This window comes from Chiloscyllium plagiosum, chromosome 4 (genome assembly GCF_004010195.1).
Source record: "Chiloscyllium plagiosum isolate BGI_BamShark_2017 chromosome 4, ASM401019v2, whole genome shotgun sequence".
NCBI lineage: Eukaryota > Metazoa > Chordata > Chondrichthyes > Orectolobiformes > Hemiscylliidae > Chiloscyllium > Chiloscyllium plagiosum.
The window spans coordinates 4,434,388-4,461,526 of NC_057713.1; the positions used below are offsets into that span (position 1 = coordinate 4,434,388).

Here is a 27,139-nt window from a genome sequence, read left to right on the forward strand (position 1 = left end):
GATTTGGAGATGTCGGTGTTGGACTGGGGTGTACAAAGTTAAAAATCACACAACACCAGGTTATAGTCCAACAGGTTTAATTGGAAGCTAGTGTGCTTCCAATTAAACCTGTTGGACTATAACCTGCTGTTGTGATTTTTAACTTCATTTACCTAGGTCCTGAGGTCAGTCTCAACCCCTCCCTAATTCTTTACCCCACACCTTAACGCATACCTCTTTCACCAAGCCTTTAGCTACTGGCCCCTCATGTCTTCTCTGGGTTTGACAATTTCCAGATGACGTGGGAGCAGAAGTAGGTCATTCAGCCCATCGAGTCTGCTCCCCCATTCAACGAGATCACGGTTGATCTGAGAATCACCTGAAGGAGCGTCGCTCCGAAAGCTAGTGTGCTTCCAATTAAACCTGTTGGACTATAACCTGGTGTTGTGCGATTTTTAACTTTTAACAATTGGTGTAATGCTGGCCCAGATAATTTTAAGGTGTGAGCTGCCCTATATGAGACTCTGTGTCACAATGGTCAAACTGACTCTAATCTAAAAAATGGATTTACAGAATCTTGCATGGATTCATGCAGTTTTTGAGCAAAGTAAAATGTAATTCTGCAAGTACAAATTCACCCCACAAACTTATACATGTATGCATGCGTGTGGGTGTGGCAGGGTGGGGTTGGGGAAGCAGGGGTTATAAGTGTCTGTGAGAGTGTAAAGGGGTATATGTCTGTGAGGGGGGTGCATGTGGGAATGTATGTGTGAGCATATGAGAGAGGGTCTGCAGGAGTGCAACCCGTAGTGTGACATGAACCCATTCAGGCCATTCCCATGGGTACTGAACTTGGCTATCAGCCTCTGCTGAGCCACTTTTACGTTGTTGCCTGTCCTGAAGTCCGTCTTGGAGGACGGTCACTGAAGCTCCAAGGTCGAATGCCCTGGACCGCTGAAGTGTTCTCCGATTGAGAGGAAATACTTCTGTCTGTTGATTGTTATGCGATCTCCATTCATCCGTTGCAGTAGCCTTGGTTTGGTCTTGCCAACTTTTGCTATAAATTCTGTGTCTTAGAATTGTGTATTCCACAACAATCCTGATGAAGGAGCAGCACTCCGAAAGTTAGTTCTTCCAAATAAACCTGTTGAACTATAACCTGGAGTTGAGATTTTTAACTTTGTCCACCCCAGTCCAACACCGGCATCTCCAAATCATTCCATTTTCTATGGACTTGTGTGCTGTGGCATTTCAAGTTTTCATCTCATTACTTAAGTGACTCGAGGGTTCCTGGCCCTACCATCCTTTCAAAGAGAGAGTTCCAAATACCTACAACCCTCTGAGTGAATTTCTTTTCCTCAAAGCCCTCTGCAGGCCCTGCTCCTGAGCATAAAATTGTGCCTTCTGATTATTAATCTCTTTACTAAGGGGGAATGTTTCTCCCTATCTATGCTGTCTACGTCTTTCAAACCTTGGACACTTAGTCAAATCCTGCCCTCAGCCTTCTCTGTTTTAAGGAAACCAGCCTCACCTTATCTTGCCTCTCTTTATAGTTGAATCGCTCCAGCCCAGGCAACATCCTGGTGAATCTCCTCTGTACCTTGTCTAGGGCAATCACATAATGTGCTGACCAGATCTACAATCAGTACTGCAGAAGTGGCTCAACAAACCTTGTGTACAGTTCCAACATAACCTCCTTGCTCTTGTCTTCAATGCCTTGACTAATGAAGACAAGTAGTCCCAATGCCAGCCAAGTCTGCAACTGTCATACAGTCCTATGAGATTTTTTTTTTCAGTTCCTTACTTAGTGTGCTTACTCTGCCTGTCTTGAAGGTTGGGATTCGAGGTAAAGACATAGTTGTTCTTGGTGTGGAGAAAAAGTCTGTTGCAAAACTTCAGGAGGAGAGAACAGTGAGAAAAATCTGCGCACTCGATGACCATGTCTGCATGGCATTCGCAGGTATGCTTTGGAATTTTCTTCTTGAGCTTTTTTAATGCAATTTAATTGTCTTTGATGTTTCTTATGATTGTTTTCCAAACATGGCAGAAAAAGTATAAACAAAGTGTAAGAAATATCCATTGATAAATTGTTTTTCACTGTGACTGTACAAAAGCCTTAAACTCTAACTGTCATTGTCATCTGTTTTCTCCAGAATTTGGAAATTTATGGGGTGATCCGATCGATAATTTTAAGATATTGACAGGAAAAGTCAGCGTAGATAAAATTAAAAATCTCGCAACACCAGATTTATAGTCCAACTGGTTTATTTGGATGCACTAGCTTTCGGAGCGCTGCTCCTTCATGAAGCTAGTGCTTCCAATTAAACCTGTTGGACTATTACCTGGTGTTGTGATTTTTAACTTTGTACACCCCAGTTCAACACCAGCTCCTCCAAGTCAGGGTAGATAGAGAAAAACTATTTCTACTGGTTGGGGATTCTAGAACTAGGGGGTATAATCTGAGAAATAGGGCCAGACAATCCAGAAGAGTGTTAGGAAGCACTTCTTCATGGAAGGGGTGGTGGATGTTTGGAACTCACTTCCACAAATGGCAGTTGATGTTAGATCAGTTGTTCATTTTTAATTTGAAATAAAGTTTTGTGAAGCAGAGGTGTTAAGGGATCTGGGCTAAAGGCAGGCTTACGGAATTAGGCCATAGATCAGCCTTGGTGAAACAGGCTCAAGGGGCTGAATAGTCTACTGCTGTTGCTATATTTCTGACAGTGTCATCTTTTCTCCAGAGAAATAACTCTGATTTCAATCAGTGTTGAAGGTGTTGACAGCAGTGGAGAAAGTGAGGACTGCAGATGCTGGAGATCAGAGTCGAGAGTGTGGTGCTGGAAAAGCACAGCAGGTCAGGCAGCATCCGAGGAGCAGGGGAATCGACATTTGGGCAGAAGCCCTTCATCAGAAGTGATCTGATGAAGGGCTTATGCCTGAAACATTGATTCTCCTGCTCCATTGACAGCTGTGGAAAGGTTTCAGCAACAGTTCCACAGGAATGTGGGAGTGGGTGTGTTGAGGAAAGTCAACAAACTCAGTTCTTCCTCAGTCAGAATAGGGAACCAACGCTAACTGCAGGACAGCAAAGCCTTTGACAAAGTGCCACATGGGAGACTGGTGAAGAAGGTAAAAGCATCTGGGCTTGGTAGGTTGGATCCAAAATTGGCTTAATGGTAGGAGACAGAGGGTGGTGCAAAAAGGCAGTTTATGTGACTAGAGGTCGGTGTCCAGTGGCATACCATGGGGATAAGTGCTGTGGGCCTTGGGGAGGTGATTAATCTAGAGGCCCAGATAATGACCTGGGGACCTAGGTTCAAATCCCGCACGGCAGATGGTGGAATTCAAATTTGATTTCAAAAACAAAATCAGGAATTAAGAGTCTGATGAACATAAAACCATTGCAGATTGTCAAAAAAACCTTATCTGGCTCACTGATGTCATTTAGGGAAGGAATCTGCCGTCCTTGCCTAGTCTGGCCTACGTGTGACTCTCAGCAAAGTGAGCGACTCTCAACTGCCCTTAGCGATGGACAACAAATAACTGGCCTGGTCAGCAATGTCCACATCCCATGAACAAATGAAAAATAAAAATTAGAAAGTGAGGGGGATGACCAAAACATTGGACAGATGGTTGACAGTGAGGAAGAAGGGCCTATAAACTATATACATAGGAGAAGAACATACAAATATCAGTTAAAAGCAGGAATCAACTCCTCAAGCCTACTCTGCCATTTGCTAAGATCATGGCTGATTTGATTATTCTGCATTGCTGTCTGTATTCAATAACGTTCACCTCCTTAACAATGATCACCTTTTGCTTTAATGTATTTTAAAACTTTTTCGCAAAGGGAAGTGGAAGAAAATTGGAAACGTTGGTTTTCAAAACATTTGTTCATGTTAGGTACAATTCACTGAATTTATAAACTCTGATTTTGGATTTTCTGGTTGCTTGGTCTGACTCTGTAAATTCTCCATTTATTGATGTGATTGAATCTTTTCAGTGGCAGTATTCGAGTTGACTGGCACTTGTGATTTAGTGACCCATTTTCAATTCACTCAACATAGGATCTTTTTCTTTTGATATCTATGTATGAGTTTTAGAGCGACAATTCAGAGCTCCAACATGACCAAGGAACTTTGCTTGTCTGATTAATTTCAATTTCAGGTCTAACAGCTGATGCTCGAATAGTGATTAACCGAGCCCGGGTGGAATGTCAGAGCCACAAACTTACCGTAGAGGATCCAGTGACTGTGGAGTACATAACACGTTACATTGCGACTCTGAAGCAGGTAAGCATTTATTAGCTTTCTTCCATGCCAGCTTAAATAAAATTTGATCTTATCCTCCAATGGGGCGAGAGTTCTTGATAACTAAGCAAACCTGCTGTCTCCTGTGTGTAGAATACTTGGTGAATTCTTGAAGGTGGAAATATTTAAACCACCTAACAAATGGACACTGAAGGGAGTCACATTTCAGCACAGAAGGGGACCATTCAGCCCATAGATTGCATGCCGGCCCATTGATTGCATGCCAGCCCCTAGGTGGTGCAATCTAGCTAGCCATCTACCCCCAACTATCCCCCATAGGCCTCTGTTTATTTTCAAGGAATGGCCATGCAATTTCCTTTCATCATCTCACATCTGACATCCAGCTCACTCCATCGCACAGCAATGGGGTTGACTCATAACTGCCCTGAAATTGCCCTCGTAGGCCTCTCAATTCAAGGGAATTGGGGATGACCGACAAATGCACGTCTTGCCTGTGAAAACATCCCATGAAAGTACATTGAACATTACAGAGCACTGAACCAATCCTAAGCCTATCTATCCTACACTATTCTATTTTTGACCATATGTCTATCCAATGACCATTTAAATGCCCTTAAAGTTGGCGAGTCTTCGACTGTTACAAGCAGTGCGTTCCACACCCCTACTACTGCATGAATAAGCTACTTCTGATATCTGTCCTATATTTATCACCCCTCAGTTTAAAGCTATGACCCTACGTGCTAGCCATCACCATCTGAGGATAAAGGCTCTCGCTGTCTACCCTATCTAACTCTCTGATTATCTTGTACATCTCAATTAAGTCACACTCAATCATCTTCTCATATGAAAACAGCCTCAAGTCCCTCAGCCTTTCCTTGTAAGACCTTCCCTCCATACCAGGCAACATCCTAGTAAATCTCTGAACCCTTTCCAAAGCTTCCACATCCTTCCTATAATGCAGTGACCAGAACTGCACGCAATACTCCAAGTGCGGCTGCACCAGAGTTTTGTACAGCTGCAGCATGACCTCATGGTTCTGAAGCTCAATCCCTCTACTAACAAAAGCTAATACACCGTATGCATTCTTAATCACCCTATCAACCTGGGTGGCAACTTTCAGGGATCTATGTACATGGACACAGAGATCTCTCTGCTCTCTACACTATCAAGAATCTTACAATTAGCCCAATACTCTGCATTCGTGTTACTCCTTCCAAAGTGAATCACCTCACACTTTTATGCATTAAACTCCATTTGTCACCTCTCAACCCAGCTCTGCACCTTATCTATGTCCCTCTGTAACTTACAACATTGTTCGGCACTATCCACATCTCTACCAACTCTGGTGTCATCTGCAAATTTACTAACCCATCCTTCTACGTCTTCATCCAGGTCATTTAGAAACGTGACAAACAGCAGTGGACCCAAAACAGATCCTTGTGGTACCCTACTAGTAACTGAACTCCAGGATGAACATTTCCCATCAACCACCACCCTCTGTCTTTCAGCTCGCCAATTTCTGATCCAAACCACTAAATCACCCTCAACCTGTGGGGCACCTTATCAAACGCCTTACTGAAATCCATTTACACCACATCAACCGCTTTACCCTGATCCACCTGTTTGAATCAATTTATTCCTTTCTAGATTATTATAAATCCTATTTCTTATAACCTTTTCCAACATTTTACCCACAACCAAAGTAAGGCTCACTGGTCTATAATTACCAGGGTTGTGTGTACCCCTCTTCTTGAACTAGGAAACAACATTTGCTCTCCTTCAGTCTACTGGCACTATTCCTGTAGACAATGACGACATAAAGATCAAAGTCAAAAGGCTCTGCAATCTCCTCTAAGGCTTCCTAGAGAATCCTAGGATAAATCCCATCTGGCCCAGGGGACTTAGCAATTCTGATAAGTTTGAAAATAGATAATTTTGCATCCTTGTGAACCACAAATCCATCTAGTCTACTAGCGTGTATCTCCGTATTCTCCTTGACAACATTATTTTTTTCTAGTGTGAATGCTGACAAAAACTATTCATTAAGTGCTTCCCCTATCTCGCCTGACTCCACGCACAACTTCCCACTACTATCCTTGATTGGCCCTATTCTTACTCTAGTCATTCTTCCTGATATACCTATAGAAGGCCTTAGGGCTTTCCTTGATCCTATCTGCCAGTGACTTCTCATGTCCCCTCCTGGCTCCTCTTAGCGCTCTCTTTAGGTCTTTCCCAGCTAACTTGTACTCAATTAAACATGTTTTTGCAGATGAAGTGGTCAGAGGGAATAATTGATTGTTCTAGTGTCTTGCTACAGTGTTGAATTTTTTTCAATTGACCTCTCCTTGCGGAAGTTTAAATATTGGTGCATTTAACTCTTCACAAGTTCCCCTCCCTGCACTAGTCGGAACAGTGAGATGTGTTACTCCAGTGGTTTTATGGGTTGATCTTAAGCAGTGCAAAAGAATTAAGAAATTGAATTGTTTGGTGAGTCATCTACTTCAATTTTTTTTTAGCGTTACACCCAAAGCAATGGGCGCAGACCATTTGGAATTTCTGCTTTGATAGTGGGGTTTGATTACGATGGCACACCACGGTTGTACCAGACTGATCCATCTGGAACGTATCAAGCTTGGAAGGTAATTGTTTCTTTTTTATACCTTGTCTTGTTTCTTAAAAAAAAAAGTTTGTTCTTTTTTTTTATTCTCTAGTTTATTCCCCTGACCTTTCATCTACTGAGACTTGGCCGAAAGTATGGAAATCATGCAGCAATGAAACAAAAGCAACTGATTTCTATAACATCTTTTATGACCCCTCAACTTCCCAAAGAGTTTTATAATAAAGTAAGCACTTCCAAGAGAACATAAGAACTCGCTGGAGTAGGCTGGCTGGCCCTTCGAGCCTGCTCCACTATTCAATCAGATCATGGTTGATTTGGACTCGGCTTCACTTACCACCCACTCACCACTACCCTTAATTCCTTTACTGTTCACAAATCTATCTGTCTTTGACTTAAACATTCAATGAGGTAGTTTCAACTGCATCATTGGGCAGAGAATTCTACAGATTCATAACCCGTTGGATAAAAAGTTCCTCCTCAACTCGGTCCTAAATTTGCTCCCCCTCTGTTTTGAGGCTATACCCCCTAGTTGTAGTTTCATCCACCAGTGGAAAGAACCTCCCTGTCTCTACCCTTCATAATATTATGTTTCCGTAAGATCTTCCCATTATTCTTAATGCATTTAACTGCTTTTGAGTCTCCCTTAATCTGCCTGATGCAAAATTACTGCTAGTCTCTGCTGCATTATCATGGCAGCAAAGTGGCCAATCAGAATCTTCCTGCCAGGTCTCAGTTCTTGCTGCATCTGCACATCAATGACAGCCCAATCAGTCAGCATCTTCTTCTTGCTCTGCATTAACTAGTGTCCCTTTGTTCTAGTCTGTTTGATGTATCATATTCCCTCTCATTTTTCCTGTCGGCACGTGGACCTCAGGTCCATACGTGGCATTGACTTGTGAAGCCTGAAACCCGACATCAGCATGTCGGCACACTGTAGATGGAACTTCGAAACAACCGTGTGGCTCAGAGGTAGCATTGGTCCTGATGAATGCAAGATGAACAGCTTCAGCTTCTGTCTCCTTTTTAGCAAGGTTTAAATTCTTTACTTCCAAGTGACTGACAATGTCATTGTTGTATGTACAGGCAAATGCTATTGGTCGCAGTGCCAAGACGGTTCGAGAATTCCTTGAAAAGAACTACACTGACGAAGCGATTGCAACAGACAATGACACCATCAAGCTGGCAATTAAGGCTTTACTAGAAGTGAGTGAAGTGTTATGGCTGAGACCACATCCTGTTTGTAAAAAGAGCCATCCTATACATTGGCAAAATGTCCTAGATTAGAAACATAGAAAATAGGAGTGTGAGTCAGCCATTCAGCCCCTCATGCCTGCTGCACTTTTATTGTGGCTGAACATCTAACTCAACAGCCTGCTCCTGCTTTCTCTTCCCCCTCCATCCTTCCAACAACTACTTCAAATCATAGTGTTTTGTCCTCAACTGCTTTCTGTGGGAGTGAATTCCACAGGCTCCTCACTTTCTGTTTCTGCTTTCCTCAGTCATCAAGAACATCCTATGTTTTCCCTGTCAATTGCAGTTAGAATTTTATATATTTCTATGAGATCCTCCTCATGCTTCTAAACTCCATCAAATATAATCCTAAACAATTCAATCTCTCCCTATGTGTCAATTCTTAAAACCAAATGGGGCACTGTTCACTCAGGAGAAAGTGAGGACTGCAGATCGAAAAATGTGGTGCTGATGAAGGGCATATGCCCGGAATGTTGACTCTCCTCCTTGGATGCTGCCTGACCTGCTGTGCTTTTCCAGCACCACACTTTTTGCACAATGTTCAGTCAGTATCAACCAGTGACCCAAACAATGAGGAACTGAATCATGGAACACACGTTTCAGCAACTATGGATTTAAGGAATCGTATAATTGAAATTAAATTGGATTTATTCCTGTTGTGTGCAGTAGCACTGGTTGTGATAGAACAAAGAACCCTCAAAGAACATTACAGAACAGGAACAGGCCCTTTGGCCCTCCAAGCCTCTGCTGATCCAGATCCTCGATCTAAACCTGCTGCCTGTTTTCTAAGGATCTGTATCCCTCTGCTCCCTGCCCATTCAAGAATTTGTCCAGATACATCTTAAATGATGCTATTGTTTCCGCCCCACCACCTCCGCTGGCAACACATCCCAGGCACCCACTACCCTCTGTGTGGAGAACTTTCCACGTATATCTCCCCTAAATGTTTCCCCCCTCACTTTGAACTCGTGACCCCAAAGAACTGAGTCCTCCAGTCTGGGGAAAATGCTTCTTGCTATACACCCTGTTTATGCCTTTCATGATTTTGTAGGCCTCAATCAGGTCCCCCCTCAACCTACGTTTTTTCCAATGCAAATAATCCTAATGTACTCAATCTGTCTTCATAGCTAGCACCCTCCATACCAGGCTACATCCTGGTGAACCTCCTCTGCACCCTCTCCAAAGCATCCACATCATCCTTTTGGTAATGTGGCGATCTGAACTGTACACGGGGCCAAACCAAAGTCCTATACAACAGTAACATGACCTGCCAACTCTTGTACTCAATACTCCGTCCAGTGAAGGAAAGCATGCCGTATGCTGCCTTAACCACACTACTAACCTGCATCGCCACCTTCAGGGAACAATGGACCTGAACACCTAGATCACTCTGAACATCATTTTTCCCCAGGACTTTTCCACTTGCTGTATAGTTCGCTCTGGAATCTCATCTTCCAAAATGCATTATGTTGCATTGTCCAGATTGAATTCCATCTGCTATTTCTCTGCCCAACTCTCCAACCTATCTATATTCTGCCCTTCACTATCTGCTACTCCACCAATCTTAGTATCATCTGCAAACTTGCTATAGAGGCAACCTACACTTTCCTCCAAATCATTGCTGTATATCACAAACAACAGTGGTCCCAGTACGGATCCCTGTGGGACACCACTGGTCACAGGTCTCCATTTTGAGAAGGTTCCTTCCACTAATACTTTGTCTCCTGTTTCCCAGCCAGTTCTCTATCCATCTAGCTAGAACACCCTGGACCCCATGCGATTTCACCTTCTTCATCAGCCAAGCATGAGGAATCTTATCAAAGGTTTAGCCTTACTAAAGTCCATGTATATGACATCTACATCCCTTCATTCATCAATCAACTTTGTCACCTCTTCAAAGAATTCTATTAGGTCTGTAAGACATGACCTTCCCTACACAAAACCATGCTGCCCATCACTGATAAGCCCATTTTCTTCCAAATGGGTATATATCCTGTCCCTTAGTTTCTTCTCCAGTAGCTTCCCTACCACTGACGTCAGGCTCAAGGGTCTGTAATTACCTTGATTATCCTTGTTACCCTCCTTAAACAAGGGGACAATATTAGCAATTATTCAGTCCTCTGGGAGCTCCCCCATTTTCAAGGATGCTGCAAAGATATCTGTTAAAGCCCCAGCTATTTTTCTCTTTCTTCCCTCAGTAACCTGGGATAGATCCCATCCAGATCTGGGGACTTGTCCACCTTAGTGCCTTTTAGAATACACAACACTTCCTTCCTCTTTATGCCTCCTTGACCTAGAGTAATCAAAACATCTGTCCCTAACCTCAACATCTGCCATGTCCCTCTCCTCAGTGGTTACCGATGCAAAGTACTTAAGAATCTCAACCATGTTCTGTCTCCTCTTTCCTCCTTTGTGCTTGAGTGGACCAACCCTTTCCCAAGTCACCCTCTTGCTCCTTATATGTGAATAAAAGGCCTTGGGGTTTACCTTAACCCTGCTTGCTAAGGATATCTCATGACCCCTTTTAGCCCTCTTAATTTCTCATTTCAGACTGGACCTACATTCCCTAAATTCTTCCAAAGCTTCATCTGTCTTCAGTTGCCTAGACCTTATGTATGCATCTTTTTTCCTGTTAGCTAATCTTACGATTTCACCTGTCATCCATGGTTCCCAATCTTGCCTTTTCTATCCTTCATTTTCACAGGAAGATATTTTCTCCTGAACTCTAATCAACCTCTCTTTTTAAAAGCCTTTCACATATCAAATGTGGATTTCCCATCAAACAGCTGCTCCCAATCCACATTCCCCAGCTCCTGCCCAATTTTGGTAGAGTTGGCCTTCCCACAATTTAGCACTCTTCCTTTAGGACACTCGTCTTTGTCCCTGAGTATTCTAAAACTTGTGGAATTGTGATCACTATTCACAAAGTAACCCCCCACCCACCCGGTGAAAATGCAGCTGTCTGGCCTGTTTGTAGTGATTGGCTTGAGAGGGTGGTTAAGATTAGAGTGGTGCTGGAAAAGCATGGCAAGTCAGGCAGCATCCGAGGAGCAGGAAAATCGACATTTCAGGCAAAAGACTTGCGTCATGAATGAGACTAGGAGCCTCGGGGGGTGGAGAGATAAATGGGAGGGTGTGGGGCTGTGGACACGGTAGCTGAGAGTGAATAGGTGGATGGAAGTAGGGGTAAAGGTGATAGGTCGGAGAGGAGGGTGGAGTGGATAGGTGGGACAGGTCTTGAGGACGGTGCTGAGCTGGAAGGTTGGAACTGGGGTAAGTTGGGGGGAGAGGGAATGAGGAAACTGGTGAAGTCCACATTGATGCCCTGGAGTTGAAGGGTCCCGAGGTGGAAGATGAGGTGTTCTTCCTCTAGGTGTCGGGTGAAGAGGGAGTGGTGATGGAGGAGGCCCAGGACCTGCATGTCCTCTGCAGAGTGGGAGGGGGAGTTGAAATGTTCGGCCACAGGGTGGTGGGGTTGATTGGTGCGGGTATCCCGGAGATGTTCTCTGAAGCACTCTGTGAGAAGGCGTCCGGTCTCCCCAGTGTAGAGGAGACCACATCGGGAGCAATGGATACAATAAATTACATGGGTGGAAGTGCAGGTGAAACTTTGGATGTGGAAGGCTCTTTTGGGGCCTCGAACGGAGGTGAGGGCGCAGGTTTTGCAATTCCTGCGGTGGCAGGGGAAGGTGTCAGGAGAGGATGATGGGTTATTAGGGGGCATGGACCTGACCAGGTAGTCACGGAGGGAACGGTCTTTGTGGAAAGCGGAAAGGGGTGGGGAGGGAAATATATCCCTGGTGGTGGGGTCCGTTTGTAGATGGTGGAAATGTTAGCAGATGCTGCGATTTATGAGGTAGTTGGCGAATTGAATTGAATTTATTGTCACGTGTACTGAGGCACAGTGAAAAGCTTTGTCTTGCGAGCAATACAGGCAGATCACAGAGTTCATTAGCATAGATAGTAAATAATAGGTAAACAGCGGCAAAAGCAAAAACACAGGGACAGGCGAATGTTCAGAGTTTGTGAGTCCATTCAGTATTCTAACAACAGTAGGGTAGAAACTGTTACGAAACCGGCTGGTGCATGTGTTCAGGTTTCTGTACCTTTTCCCCTATGGTAGAGGTTGTAGAAAAACATTGCCAGGGTGGGATGGATCTTTGAGAATGCTGGCGGCCTTTCCTTGACAGCGGGCCTGGTAGATGGATTCTATAGATGGGAGGTTGGTCTTTGTGATTGTCTGGGCCGAGTTCACCACTCTCTGTAACCGTCTCCGATCTTGAATGGTACAGTTGCCATACCAGGTAGTCATACATCCAGATAGAATGCTCTCGATGGCACACCTATAAAAATTGGCGAGGGTCTTAGCGGGTTTTGAGAAGATTTGTAACTCGGGTTGAGGTAGATTTGCTCGCTGAGCTGAATGGTTCACTTCCAGACATTTCATCAGCATATTAGGTAACACCTTCACAGGACCTTGGGTGAAGCACTGCTGATAATTCCTGCTTTCTATTTATATGTTTTGGTTTCTTTGTGTTGGTGATGTCATTTTCTGTGGTAAAGTCACTTCCTGTTCTTTTTCTCAGGGGGTGGTAGCTGGGGTCTAACTTGATGTGTTTCTTGAAAGAGTTCTGGTTGGAATGCCATGCTTCGAGGAATTATCGTGCGTGTTTTTATTTGGCTTGTCCTCAGATGGATGTGTTGCCCCAGTCGAAATGGTGTCCTTCCTTGTCCGTATGTAAGGATACTAGTGAGAGAGGGTCATGTCTTTTTGTGGCTAGTTGGTGTTCATGTATCTTGGTGCCTAGTTTTCTGCCTGTTTGTCCAATGTAGTGTTTGTTACAGTCCTTGCAGGGTATTTTGTAAACAACATTTGTTTTGCTTGTCTGTATTGGGTCTTTCAAGTTCATTTGCTGCTGTTTTAGTGTGTTGGTGGGTTTGTGGGCTACCATGATGCCAAGGGGTCTGAGTAGTCTGGCACTCTAGTCTGCCAGACTACTCAGACCCCTTGGCATCATGGTAGCCCACAAACCCACCAAAACAGCAACTAAATGAACTGGAAAGAGCCTATACAGACAACAAGCAAAACTAATGTTATTTACAAAATACCATGCAAGAACTGTAACAAACACTACATTGGACAAACAGGCAGAAAACGAGGCAGCAGCATACACAAACACCAACTAGCCACAAAAAGACATGACCCCCTCTCATAGTATCCTCACACATGGATAAGGAAGCACAACACTTTGACTGGGACAACACATCCATCCTCGGACAAGTCAAACAAAGACATGGAAGAGAATTCCTAGAAGCATGGCACTCCAACCGGAACTCTATCAAGAAACACATTGAGTTACATCCCACCCTGAGAAAAAGAACCGGAAATTACTTCACCACAGGAAATGACATCAACCAAAAGAAACCCAAACAAAGAAAGCAGGAATTATCAGCAGTGTTTCGCCTGAGGCCCACTGAAGATGTTACCTAGTAGGGTGACGAAATATCTGGAAATGAACCTTCCAGCTCAGCGAGCAAACCTACATCCATTGGCAAGGATATTCGCCATCATGCCAAATTTCCTCAGCTGCCTGAAGAAGAGACTTTGGGTCTTTGTAACCAGTGTGTCCACATGAAGAGTCCAAGAAAGCTTGTTGTGGATGACCACTCCCAGGAGCTTGACACTCTCCACTCGTTCCACCCCTGTGCTATTAATGTGTAGGGGGGGCATGAGTAACATCCTGCAGAAAGTCAATATGAGTTCCTTGGTTTTGTTGGCATTGAGAGCTATATTGTTCTCTGTGCACCATTTTTCCAGGTCTTCCACCTCCCATCTGTAGTCTGTTTTATCACCAACTGAGATTCGACCGACTATGGTGGTGTCATCAGCGAACTTGTAAATGGCATTAGTCTGGTGTTTGGCACTGCAGTCATGGGTATACAGTGAGTACAGTAGGGGGCTGAGTACACACTCATGGGGGGCTCCAGTGTTGAGTGTTAGTGAGAATGAAATATTGTCCCCAATCTTCACTGATTGTGGCCTGTGGGTCAGGAAACTGAGGATCCAGTTGCAGAGAGTGGGGCTTAGTCAGCGATCACTAAGTTGAGTAATCAGTCTCGAGGGAATAGTGTTGAAGACTGAACTTTAGTCAATGAGTAGAATTCTTAAGTAGCTGTTCTTGGTGTCAAGATGTTCTAGGGAGGAGTGAAGGGCAAGTGATATGGCATCTGATGTGGAGCTGTTGGTCCGATAGGCAAATTGGAGTTGGTCAAGAGTAGTGGGGAGGCTGGAGTTGATTAACGCCATGACCACCGAAGTTCGGGCCACTGGGCGGTAGTCACTGAGACATGCTGCATGAGTCTTCTTAGGCACAAGGATGATGTTGGCCCTTTTGAAAGTGGCAGGGCGAGGTTGAAGATGTCCACAAAGACCTCAAGTTGATCTGCGCATGCTCTGAGTGCACGGCCTGGTACTCCGCTTGGTCTCATCGCTTTCCTTGGATTCATACGAAGGAAAACTGATTTGACCTCTGGATAGGTTCGTCAGGACTTATCGGAATAGGTGTTACCTCTCCGCTGAAATTCTGCTCAAAGCGAGCATAGAAGGTGTGAGACGATCTGGGAGGCATGTGTCATCGTCTGCTATCTTGCACTGTCTCTTTTTAGAACCTGTGATGTGATTCAGTCCTTGCCATAGTTGCCGGTGTCTGTCTGGGTCTCTAGTTTGGATCGGTATTGGTCCTTGGCTGTCTTAATGGCTCTGTGAAGGTCATGCTTGGATTCCTTATACTTGAGTGGGTCTCCTGATCTGAAGGCCTCATGCCTGATTTTTAGCAGGTTATGTATGTCCTGATTCATCCAGGGTTTCCTGTTGACTTCCTCGGTATGCAGTCCTCCACACAGATAAAGTCTGTGACGGTGGTGGTGTACTCGTCCAAGGTACCAGCGAACTGTTCGAACATGGCCCAATCAGCCGATTCCAGACAGCACCGGAGTTGATCCTCTGTCCAGCCCGGACCTGTATCCTTGAGGGGGGTCTCCTGCTTGAGTTTTTGCCTGTAGGCTGGGGGAAGAAACACAGCATTGTGGTCGGAGTTCCCGAAATGAGGGCGGGGGATGGAGCAGTAGGCATCTTTCACAGTGGTGTAGCAGTGGTCTAAAATGTTCGGGCCCCTGGTGGGGCCGGTAATGTTCTGGTGGTACTTGGGCAACACCTTCCTTAGATTGGCTTGATTGAAGTCGCCAGTTACAATAAGCAGGGCCTCACAGTGTTCTGTCTCCAGAGTGTCAGTGGTGGAGTACAGCACATCCAAAGCTTCCTCAAGCTTTGCTTGTGCCAGTATGCACACAGCAGGTAGTATAGCAGCGGTAAATTCCCGTGGTAGATAGAAGGGGCAGCATTTGATGATGAGGAGTTCAAGATTTGGGGAGGAGTGGCTGCTCAGGGTTGCAATGTCTGTGCACCACAAATTGTTGATTAAAAAGCAACCCCCCCACCCTTTGTCTTACCCAAGGACTCTGTACGGTCCATGCAATGGATAGAAAACCCATCAGCCTGAAGTGATGGGATGGGGGGGGGGGAGGTGTTGGGGTAGGGCAGTTCTGTCTGAGAGGATGGTGTCAATGCTGTACATTCTTTGGCTCGGCAAAATTGCCAGGCATGTTAGACTGCTAACTTTATTCAAGCTTATCATGTAATTCAAGTTAAGAGGTGGTGTGGAGGCTTATGGGACATGGGCGACTTCCCACAAATGTGTCAGAGTTGCAAGCGTGGAACAGGCTTTTTAAACTTTAAACAATGTCGACTGAATTTGTTACTTTTCCCTTCAAATACTGAGGACAGCTGTCCAATTACTAATGAGAATTAAACTTTAAAAAAGCTCCTGCATAGAACTGTTTTGTCAGACTCTGAACCAGTGTAACCAGACAGTAGATTTGCTAACAGCCTCTCACATTCTCGGACTCAGTTCAGATGTGTTTACTCCCTGGTCAGGCCAAATTGCAATGCAATGCAATTACTGCACCTGTTGGTATGACTGCAAGATGACTAGTCAATTCTTCCTCCCTGACTGATCTCTGACAAAGAGGGATTCTCTTCTGGTTTTTTAGCACTGATTGAAGCAGAGCATACAGTTGAAAGAGGGTGAGAGAGCTTTATAACATATGATTAAGATATCATGTTATTATAAAACACATCTGAGCACGTGGGGAATGATGCCTGGATAGCTGCCTTACCTGTTTAAGTACAAAACTCTATAAATTTTACAGTTTTATTTTTTTAAAGTTGTACCTGATCTTCTCTGCTGTCTGGAATCTCATGGGTATGTCGTACATGCATGGATGGGTGAGGGAAATTAAGTTATTTCATGGGTAGGGTTCAGCGTTCGTATAATTTGGTGGAGACAGATGCTAGGTAGGGAAGCGTCTAATTAAGGGATGGTTTCTAATTTGGCTGCTTGGAATACCTGATCACTTAGGTCAGTAAACAGTGGTTTCTATACTGTGTTTAAGATGTAAAGTTTTGCTGAGGCATTTAAAATTTATTGGTCTGACATGTATTTTCCTTCACGCTGGAGTGTGCAATACAATTACAATAACTTTGCGTTCATTGTTCTTCACACAGTTTACTGCAATCAAATAGACAATGTAAGGAACACCTCTATTATATTTACTTGTCATTGTGTGACACGAGCAACATCAGCGGTTTTTGTTCATTCCCTGCATCATCATTTTAGTGCTGCTTCTGAGAACAGGAAAGAGATTTTCTCATTACTGCCTCCTGTTTCAGCTTACAAGTTCATTGCAGAAAAAAATTGAATGCCTTGGCCACTGTGCAGCAAATTTATTTCAAAACTGCCTTAGGAGGCCATTTTTGTGACAAATAGTTAACCGTAACAGACTTTTGCTCGCCAGGATGATTCTAGAGTAGAGTGATTTTGCAAAGAATCTGAACGGTGTGATGTGTGTGTGGTGAAAACATCCTTTAAAACACTTTGTCTCTAGGCCAATATACTTACTAACTCTGCAATAATTTTAATTTGGGTAATTAGCTCAGAGACAGAAGAAAACGCAGGTTAGCTCTGAGTGGTATCTGTTCTTCGAAGGGAGTATGCACTGCTGCAGCAAGGGAACATTTGTAATACAGCAAATGAGGATCTCCGTCTAATAACCTAATTGTGCAAAGCTTACTTTATGGGGTTGTGCAAGCACATACTTTCTGTAAGAACATTTGTTAAGGCTGTCTTTTGATTCTAAGATGACACTTACTTGGGGTCACGCATTTCAGCCATGGGTCTTCACTGTGATAGATTGGGCCAACAGGGACATGGGGCAATTTATCCCACAAGTCAATAGAATCAAGCAAGACATTTTCAATCCTCTGCTCTGCCTACAAAAATGATGGGACTTAAAGCATCATGCAGCTTGATAGAAAGGTGTCACCGTTTGAACAGATTGGTTACAAGCTTGTCTAACCTTTAATATCAGTGCTAATGTCTTCAGAGAATCTTGCTCCTGCAGCTCCTCGTGCACGACTGCTGTGATCTTGAATGGAGTATGCATTTTAGAATGCAAAAGGATAGATTGGGGTACTTTATAGACGGAATGAAGTTACATACAGTGGCTCTCCAAAAGGACTTGTCATGAACAGGAAGTAATCAACAAAGCTCTTGGAATGCTGGCCTTTAGAGGATTGGAATAAGAGGGTGAAGACATGCTGCAATTATACAAAATCTGAGTGGACCCCAATTGAGTACTGAGCAAATCTGGGGATCACACCATGGGAAGGATCTATTGACGTTGGAAGGAGTACAATGTAGGTTTACAAGACTGATACCTGGACTTCAGAGGTTAAGTTATGAAGAGAGATTATACAAATTAGGTCTGTTTACTTAAGAGTTCAGAAGTTTAAAGGTGATCTGATTGAAGTCTTCAGGATATTAACAAGAAAAAACAGTAGATAAAGAGAAACTATTTCCATTGGTTGGAAATTGTGGAACTAGGGGGCAGAGTCTGGGAAATAGGGTCAGAAATGTACGGGGGAGATGTTAGGAAGCACTTCTGCGCACAAAGGAACACTTCCACAAATGGCTGAATCAGTTGGTCATTTTAAATCTGAGATAAATGCATCTTTGTTAAGCAGAGGTGTTTAAGGGACATGGGCCAAAAGCTGGGGTATGGGGTTAGTCGACAGATGAGCCATGATCTCATTGAATGGCAGAACAGGCTGAAGGTGCTGATTGGCCTTCTCCTGTTCCTATGTTCTCATGTCTGAAAGATGTTCTATTCAGTACTCACGCTAAAAGGGAATGAGGAGAAATTTTAGGGTTTACAGGACTGGTAAGGAATGAGTGGAACTAACTGGACAGCTCTTTGAAAGAACCAGTAGAGACACAGTGAGCTGAATTGCCTTGTTTATTTGCGTATCATTGTGTAAAAGCCCTGACTATACTGTTTCCATACTGTAGAGATTTTAATCTATATACAGCAGAAGTCGGAGTCTCCTAATTGATTGGAACAAAGTTAGAGTTAAGGCAGTGGAAGAAACAAAAAAAATGGAGAGGGGAGTAAAATTGGAAAATAGCTCTGACCATCTAGATAACCAAATGATATTCTACTTTACAAACACTGCAATTAGGAGAAATAACATATTTACAAACACAAATGTACACTTACTCCAGCTAAATATTAGAAAGACTGAACCAGTCACTCCAAATGTCAGACTATAGCCATTGCATTGTTAACACTCCTGCCTGCACATGGCCTTGAGCTGAATTCCTGTGTTCACAACCTCAGCATTCTGGTCAACCAGAAACTTGTCCCTCATCCCATATCTGACGGAGTTGTCTTCCCCCTTCATACCCTACCCCAGGACCAATTGTAATCCAGTTTAAATGAGTTTGCAGCCTCCTCTCTCTCTAACCTCTGCAAAAACTCATGGCCTCACAATCCTCCTCCCCAAATATAAACCTTCTCCTATCATCTCTCCATTGCACCTGCTGTGACCCCCTTTGCTCTATTACCAGAAGTCATGATTTTTGCTACTTGGGTCTCCAGCTCTAAACTCCTCTCTCTCCAATTCCTCCTTTTAACACCATAGATAACTTTGACAAATATCTCATTCTTCAGATCTGTCTCAGTGTTTGATTAAAGCTCTGGAATGCATGAGTGTTTTTCTAAAATGAAGGCAGTCTTTTGATCGGGTATGTTTAATGTCTTGCTTTTGAATATGACCTGCTGTTTGTCCTTGTTTATTTTAGGTAGTACAGTCTGGTGGAAAAAACATTGAGCTAGCTATAATAAGAAGGAATCAGCCACTCAAGGTAGGTGGAAAACCTCTGTGAGGCATGTCTAGGTATATGGTAAGATACACAGCTGCAGCTGGTGGAATTAAAATGCAGTTCATAAAATCTTAAATTGAAAAATTGGAGGTGTAGTGGACAGCGAAGAAGTTTACCTTGGGTTACAACGAGATCTTGATCACATGGGCCAAATGAGCTGAAGTGGCAGATGGAGTTTAATTTAGGTAAATGTGAGGTGCTGCATTTTGGGAAAGCAAATATTAGCAGAATTTATACACTTAATGGTAAGGTCCTAGGGAGTGTTGCTGAACAAAGAGACCTTGGAGTGCAGGTTCATAGCTCCTTGAAAGTGGAGTCACAGGTAGATAGGATAGTGAAGAAGGTGTTTGGTATGCTTTCCTTTATTGGTCAGAGTATTGAGTACTGGAGTTTGGGAGGTCATGGTGCGGCTGTACAGCACATAAGTTAGGCCACTTTTGGAATATTACGTACAATTCTGTCTCCTTCCTATTGGAAAGATGTTGTGAAATTTGAAAGGGTTCAGTAAAGAATGTTGCCAGGGTTGGAGGATTTGAGCTTTAGGGAGAGGTTGAATAGGCTAGGGCTGTTTCCCTGGTGAAGGGCTTTTGCCCGAAACGTCGATTTTCCTGCTCCTCGGATGCTGCCTGACCTGCTGTGCTTTTCCAGCACCACTCTAATCGAGACTCTGTTTCCCTGGAGTGTCGGAGGCTGAGGGGTGACCGTATAGAGGTTTATAAAATCATGAGGGGCGTGGACAGGATAAATAAACAAAGTCTTTTCCCTGGGGTGGGTGAATCCAGAACTAGAGGACATAGGTTTAGGGTGAGAGGGGAAAGATATAAAAGAGACCTAAGGGGCAACTTTTTCATGCAGAAGGTGGTACATGTATGGAATGAGCTGCCAGAGGAAGTGGTAGAGGCTGGTACAATTGCAACATTTAAGAGGCATTTGGATGGGTATATGAATAGGAAGGGTTTGGAGGGATATGGGCCGGGTGCTGGCAGGTGGAACCAGATTGGGTTGGGATATCTGGTCGGCATGGACGGGTTGGACCGAAGGGTCTGTTTCCATGCTGTACATCTCTATGACTCTATGAAAGCTAGCTCAGTGTTGATGACCCTGAAACTTCCACCAATTGTTGCAAAAAGCCCACCTCGATCGCTAATGTCCTTAGCTGCTCTGGCTTCCATGTGATTCTAGACCCAAAGCAATGTTTTTGGTTCTGAAATGCCATAGAGTGTGGGGTTAAGATTTGGAGCATTGCTTTTCCTGTCTGTATTCATGCCTAAACTTGGGCAAGTATGGCGCATTTGTAAAAGTTGCAGATGATTGCAAACTTGGCAATATCATGAACTGTGAGGAGGTTAGAGATAGATGTCATGAGGATGCAGGTCTGGGCAAAAACCTGGCAGATGAATGTTTATTGCAGAGTGTGTGAAGCAATATATTTTGGTGTGAGGAATAGAAGGCAAAATAAAATCAAGGCTATCATTCTAAAGTGGGTGCAGGAGCACAAATCTCTACGTATATGAACACACGAAATTGAAAATTGAGAAGGCAGAATGAGTAAATTATTAATTGGACATGCCTGAGTATTTTGAGCTGCTTAAGTTGTCAGAGTAGAAAAACAAGGAATCTGTCGTCAGCTTTTATTGAATGTTGATTCGGCTTCAACGGTATTATGTCAAATTATTGGCACTGCACTTGTAGGAAAAGTGTGAAAGCATTGGACAGAATGCAGGGGGTGGTGCAAGAGAAAGGTTTCAGGGGTGTGGAGTTACGTGTATAATCAGGTGAAGCTGTTTTCTTTGGTGAAGAGAAGGTTGGTCACGATTATTATTTGGAAACTTGGATTCCGAAGAGGAGAAATGATGTATGGCTTTAAGTTGTGTTTTTATATATTGAATCAAGAAGAAAAGGCATGATTGTGGTTGTGTTGTTGAGCTCTCTGATCGTGAGTGGTCTTATAATTTGTTTAGGTACATGTAAATTAGGTTTCAAAATCCTTAGCGACAATACTTCGAGTCTTTATAAATATTGGTTGAAGAGAGGGAAAGAAAAGGTGGTTGTCTACGAACAAGGTGCACAAAGACTCGAGACTGAATCCAGTTGAGAAAGGCAGTGTGTGGGTTTCTTTGAGAGAAACAGGTATTTAAGAGAAAAAGCTTTGAACAACAGCGGTGCAATTTAGCAGTCTCTCAAGCTGGTCTGAGTGGCTTAGAAATGAGTAAAACAGAAACTGAATAAAATACAAGTTTTAAGGTGTCAAAGAGGAACACATCCAACAAGGCTGTTGAATGCATGCACGGGTTTAGGGAAAACCGGCTAAGGAGTAAACAAACTGAGGTCGCAGCTTTTTTAAAGGTTTTGGAAAGAGGAATCCACTCAAGAAGCTAGCGGTGAGTGAATGAAAATTTAGTGCCACGCCAGCTGTGTGTGGAAACAAGATGACCCTTCACTGAAGTTGGAGTTTTTGGAAGATTGTTGCCGAGAGTAAAAAGGTTGAGTCTTTATTTCTAAATTTGTAATATGACCATTTCAAATTGTTCTTGCATCATGTAAAATTGTTTTTTTTTTCCCCCCATTGCATTTATTGAGCATTGATATTCTTTTGTTAATGGATTGGCAGCTTCTTGTGAATATGTTCAAAGAGAGATCAAATTGCAAAAATAAAACATATGGTCAATCAAACCAGGCATCACTCTGGAATCTGACTTGCCCAGTGTTGCCATCAGCTGGAAATAAAGTAGTGTAATATTTTTGTTGTATTGCCATAGTCCTACCAGACCATAGGGGCTGCGCTCTCATTAGAGAGAGAAGCAACTGGTGGTGATTAACCTGAGGGCCACCAGACCTCAGAAGGTGGAAGAGGTTGAGAAGGAGAATCTTTCATAGTAACCTCATACCAGTGATGGGAATTGAACCCGTGCTGTTGGCATCTCACTGCTGTGTAAACCAACAATCCAGCCAACTGAGCTCAACAATACCAGTGTAATATTATAAAGTGACGATTCCTTCTAATGTTCAGTTGGAACTAACATTGAAATTTCTTTTTCACAGCTCCTAGATGCAAAGGAAATAGAACACCTTGTCACAGAAATTGAAAAGGAAAAGGAGGAAGAAACTGAAAAGAAGAAACAAAAGAAAACCTAATTCTCATAAAAATACAAAGTGATTTGGTGCTGCATATTAGACGTTTAGTTATTCATCCAAAATATGAGTGGATAGCTGCATGGTGAGATGCAAAAAATTGAAGACTGATTTTTCTTTCTCCCTTTTTCTCTCTCATCCCCTCCTGTGCTGCCTGTCGTTCCTGGAACATGTTACAGCCAGTGTTGCTTTTGGCAGCAGCCTAGCAGAGAGCCCTCATCTGAATCCCCTTTCATGGCATCTGAAGACTCAATCAGAAGATGCATTTTCCTGCAGCAGTGGAGGCATTTTCACCACTGTGTAGAATTACCAGGGTGCATCAATTTCAGAAATTATAATTTTTTTTATAACTAACCATACCAGTTTGTCAGTGTTGTGGAGATAATATAGATGCAAGCTGCTTTTCATTTGCATCAAATGACCTTAGTCCTGGTTTTAATGTTGAATGAAAACTGTAATGAAAAACAAGTATTAGGCTATATACAACTCAGCATGGGACTTAAGGCTTGGAAATACATCTCCTGAAGGTTTTCGGAGTTGCTGAATGATGCTGAACAAAAGTTCTGCAACACTGGTTTCTCGCAGATGAGGTGTGGTGGATGCTTGCTTCCATGTTCAGGGGGGAAACATTCTTCTGGATTCAGTCCAGGAATCCCTGTTGAAGTGTTGCTTGGTCAACAGTGAAAGCTTTTCCTTATTTACAATCAAACAGACCGCCAACACTCTCTGCAAAGATGACTAGTCTTCTGTGGACAGACTGTTAGGGGGTTTGGTGATTGTATAACTAAGAGAACAGTTAATCATTTTAGGCAGAGTGTTGTGGGGGAAGAATAGTCAAAACATAAGAAACCCTCTTCCTTTTCTGTGCCACCTCCCGCCCACTTCCCGAAAGATTAAGTGGCCAAATGCACTGTTAGTTTGTTGCATGGACACGAGATGCTTATTGGTGTACAGACCAGGGACTGGATTACGTGGCAATTCCAGTGTTAGTGTTGTCTTGGCTGGAAACGAGTGGAAACAATTTTGGATGCATGCTTTTCCTAGCCACCCAGTGATTGCTGTTGAGTATGAATGAGCAGAAAGACAACCAGCATTCGCAAAGAACAGGAAAATAAACCCTGCTTGGGTAATATGTGAGAGATGTCAATGATCTTGAATTACACACTACTTCAAATCACCATCTTAAGCTGAAGAAGTGGAAAAGATGGGGATGAAATAATTTTATGGCATCACAGTTTTAAAGTGGTGTATCCAGAAACACAGTATTATGTTTGTTTACAAAAGGAATGTATTTGATATATTGGAAAGAAGTTGTATGAATTGCTGTTATTTTAGTGTTAATTATTGATGTGTACACTTTTGCTGTGCACACATTTGGAGTCGTTACAGTTGCACATCAATTTAAATAAACATTGAATTTTGCTTGCAGGATCTCAGACTCCAGGAGACTCTTTGAAATTTTAATTTGTATTCATTTAGCAATTCTTTTTGCAGTCTGACAGTTGCAAAATTAGAAGAGCAGATAACCCAGCGAAAGGTAGAAACCATCCTGTGTTAAATGGCTCTGCCACTTTTAAAAGCATTGTGTCAAGTGGTCTGAAATGATGGTGAAAGAATGTTGCCAGGATTGGAAGATTTGAGCTATAGGGAGAGGCTGAACAGGCTGGGGCTGTTTTCCCTGGAGCGTCAGAGGCTGAGGGGTGACCTTGTAGAGGTTTATAAAATTGAGGGGTATGGATAGGGTAAATAGACAAAGTCTTTCTTTTTGCTGGGGTCAGGAAGTCCAGAACTAGAGGGCATAGGTTTAGGGTGAGAGGGGAAAGATATAAAAGGGACCTAAGGAGCAAGAGGGTGGTACGTGTATGGAATGAGCTGCCAGAGGCTGGTATAATTGCAACATTTAAAAGGCATTTGGATGGGTACATGAATAGGAAGGGTTTGGAGGGATATGGGCCAGGTGGGACTAGATTGGGTTGGGATATCTGGTCGGCATGGACGGGTTGGACCGAAGGGTCTGTTTCCATGCTGTATATCTCTATGACTCTATGTGCCAGACTATCCCTGCACAGTAGGGGTTAGACTTTGAGCATTTGCAAATGCATGACAATGCACTTGCACTTGGGCAAGTAAAATAAGACAGGAGAAGTCTGCTCCACTGTTCGATAGGGTTATGGCTGATCCGACAATCCTTACGTCCGCTTTCCCCATAACCCTAGATTCCTCGACTGATGAAAAATCTAAGGACTCTCCCCCCCACAGTTGTCTGTGGCAAGGAGTTCCAAAGACCCTCAACATTGAGAAGAAATGTTTCCTCATCTCAGTCCTAAATTGGTATCCCTTTATTCTAAGACTCTCCAGTCTCTAGAGTCTCCCATAAGGGAAAACATCCCATATTGACCCTGTCAAGACCCTTAACAATCTAATATGTTTCAATGGGATCACTTCTCATTCTTCTAAACTCCAGTGAGCACAGTCCCAACCAGTTTTGCCTTTGCTCATAAGACACTCCCTCCATCCCAGGATCATCTTCATGAACTTCTGAATTGCCTACAATGAGATAATAAGGAATTTCTTCTGAGGTTTGAGTATCTTTGGAACTCCTTACCATAGAGAGCTGTGGGGGCAGAGTCCTTGTGTATATTTAAAACTGAGAAAGATAGATTTTTCCTCAAATTCCATAAGACCAAAAGATGTGGGAGCAGAAATTAGGCCATTCAGCCCATAAAATCTGTTTCGCTAATCAGTCGTGGCTGATATGCTTCTCAACCCAATTCTCTCATTTTCTCCCTGTAACTCTTGATCCGGTTGACAAATCAAGAACCTATATATCTCTGTCTTAAAATATTCTCAATGACCTGGCCTCCACAGCCTTCTGCAGCAATGAATTCCATAGATTCACCACTCTGGCTGAAGAATTTCTCCATATCTCCATTCTAAAGACTTGTCAGGACTAAGCACATGTTTTGTGATCAACAGTAGCATAGTGGTCTGTGGACTAGGAATTCATAGATCGAAGTTAATGATCAGGGAGATAAAACCCCATGACAGCAGCTGGGAGATTTTAAACTCAAAGTTTGTGCGAAGAATTGTAGCTTGGGTGCTCGTTGTTGTGGTTCTGTTCGCCGAGCTGGAAATTTTTGTTGCAATCGTTTCGTCCCCTGGCTAGGCGACATCATCAGTGCTTGGGAGCCTCCTGCGAAGCGCTTCTGTGGTGTTTCCTCCGGTGTTTATAGTGGTCTGTCCCTGCCGCTTCCGGTTGCCAGTTTCAGCTGTCCACTGTAGTGGTTGGTATATTGGGTCCAGGTTGATGTGTTTGTTGATGGAGTTTGTGGATGAATACCATGCCTCTAGGAATTCCCTGGCTGTTCCCTGTCTGGCTTGCCCTATGATAGTAGTGTTGTCCAAGTCGAATTCATGTTGCTTGTTGTCTGCGTGCCAGCTCGGCGAACAGAACCACAACAGATTTTAAACTCAATCAATTAAATCTTGTATCAGGAATGGTGTTCACAAAGTTATCGCTGCCATAAAAACCAGTCTAGTTTACTGATGACTTTTTTAAGGAAGGAAATCCGATCCAGCCTGCATGTAACTCCAGACCCACAGCAATGTGACTGGCTGATAATTGCCCACTGCAATAGCTGAACAAGACACTCCATTCAAGTTTTGAAGAATGGTCCCTGATCCTGATATGTTAACTCTGATTTCTTTCCACAGATGCTGCCAAACCTGCCTCCACCTCATTTCCAGGTAAGTTATTTCATATCGCTGAGTTTAAAAACTTTTATCTCTCATCAAACTTGCTTTATTGGCAGATCATTTACATAGAACTATAGAAATTGGGAACAGGAATGGGCCATTCAACCCTTTAAGTCTGCTGCATCATTTAATATGATTATGGTTGACCATTGTGCATAATACCCTAAGAGACATTTACCCCGAAACATTTAACTCTTTTTCTGAGGCTGGCAGGCCTGTTTAATTTCTCCAACATTCTCTTAATTTAAACCTATGCTCTCTTATTCCCATTTTTCTCGTCACCTCTTGATCCTCTACCACTACTACTACCATAGTTGCCTTCAGGTCTATGAATCCACATGTGCCCCACTTACTCCACCACTGCCTTCAAGCAGGGGCGTGGCTCACTGTGGCCCCACCTCTCGGACACGCTTCGTCTTGACGGAACAACGCATGCGTATTTGCACAGGGAAGGTCGAGTGATGTCGCCGCATGCGCATTCAGCATTCGTACGGCAGGAGTGACGGCTATGCATGCGCAATCAGCAGGAGCGACAGCAAAGCATGTGATGAAGGGCTTTTGCCCGAAACGTCGATTTTCCTGCTCCTCGGATGCTGCCTCACCTGCCGTGTTTTTGTAGCACCACTCTAATCTAGACTTTGGTTTCCTGCATCTGCAGTCCTTGTTTTTAGATCAGTGGTGCTGGAAGAGCACAGCAATTCAGGCAGCATCCGAAAAGCTTCGAAATCGACGTTTCGGGCAAAAGCCCTTCATCAGTTTTAACCTAACAAAGCATGTGATTCACTATTCAC

General features: G+C 43.4%; 1 protein-coding gene across 2 annotated transcripts in view; it reads left to right on the forward strand.

The window, feature by feature from the left end:
• The window catches only part of psma8 (proteasome 20S subunit alpha 8), a 26,291-nt gene extending 2,268 nt beyond the window's left edge, over positions 1 to 24,023 (forward strand). For both annotated transcript variants that reach the window (XM_043687623.1, XM_043687622.1), the window contains 6 exons: positions 1,813 to 1,939; positions 4,147 to 4,271; positions 6,767 to 6,889; positions 7,954 to 8,073; positions 19,380 to 19,442; positions 22,503 to 24,023. In XM_043687623.1, the coding sequence (XP_043543558.1) occupies positions 1,813 to 1,939; positions 4,147 to 4,271; positions 6,767 to 6,889; positions 7,954 to 8,073; positions 19,380 to 19,442; positions 22,503 to 22,595 (651 nt within the window). In that variant the 3' untranslated portion in view covers positions 22,596 to 24,023. The remainder of the gene's footprint in view (positions 1 to 1,812; positions 1,940 to 4,146; positions 4,272 to 6,766; positions 6,890 to 7,953; positions 8,074 to 19,379; positions 19,443 to 22,502) is intronic.
• The last annotated feature ends 3,116 nt before the right edge of the window (positions 24,024 to 27,139 follow it).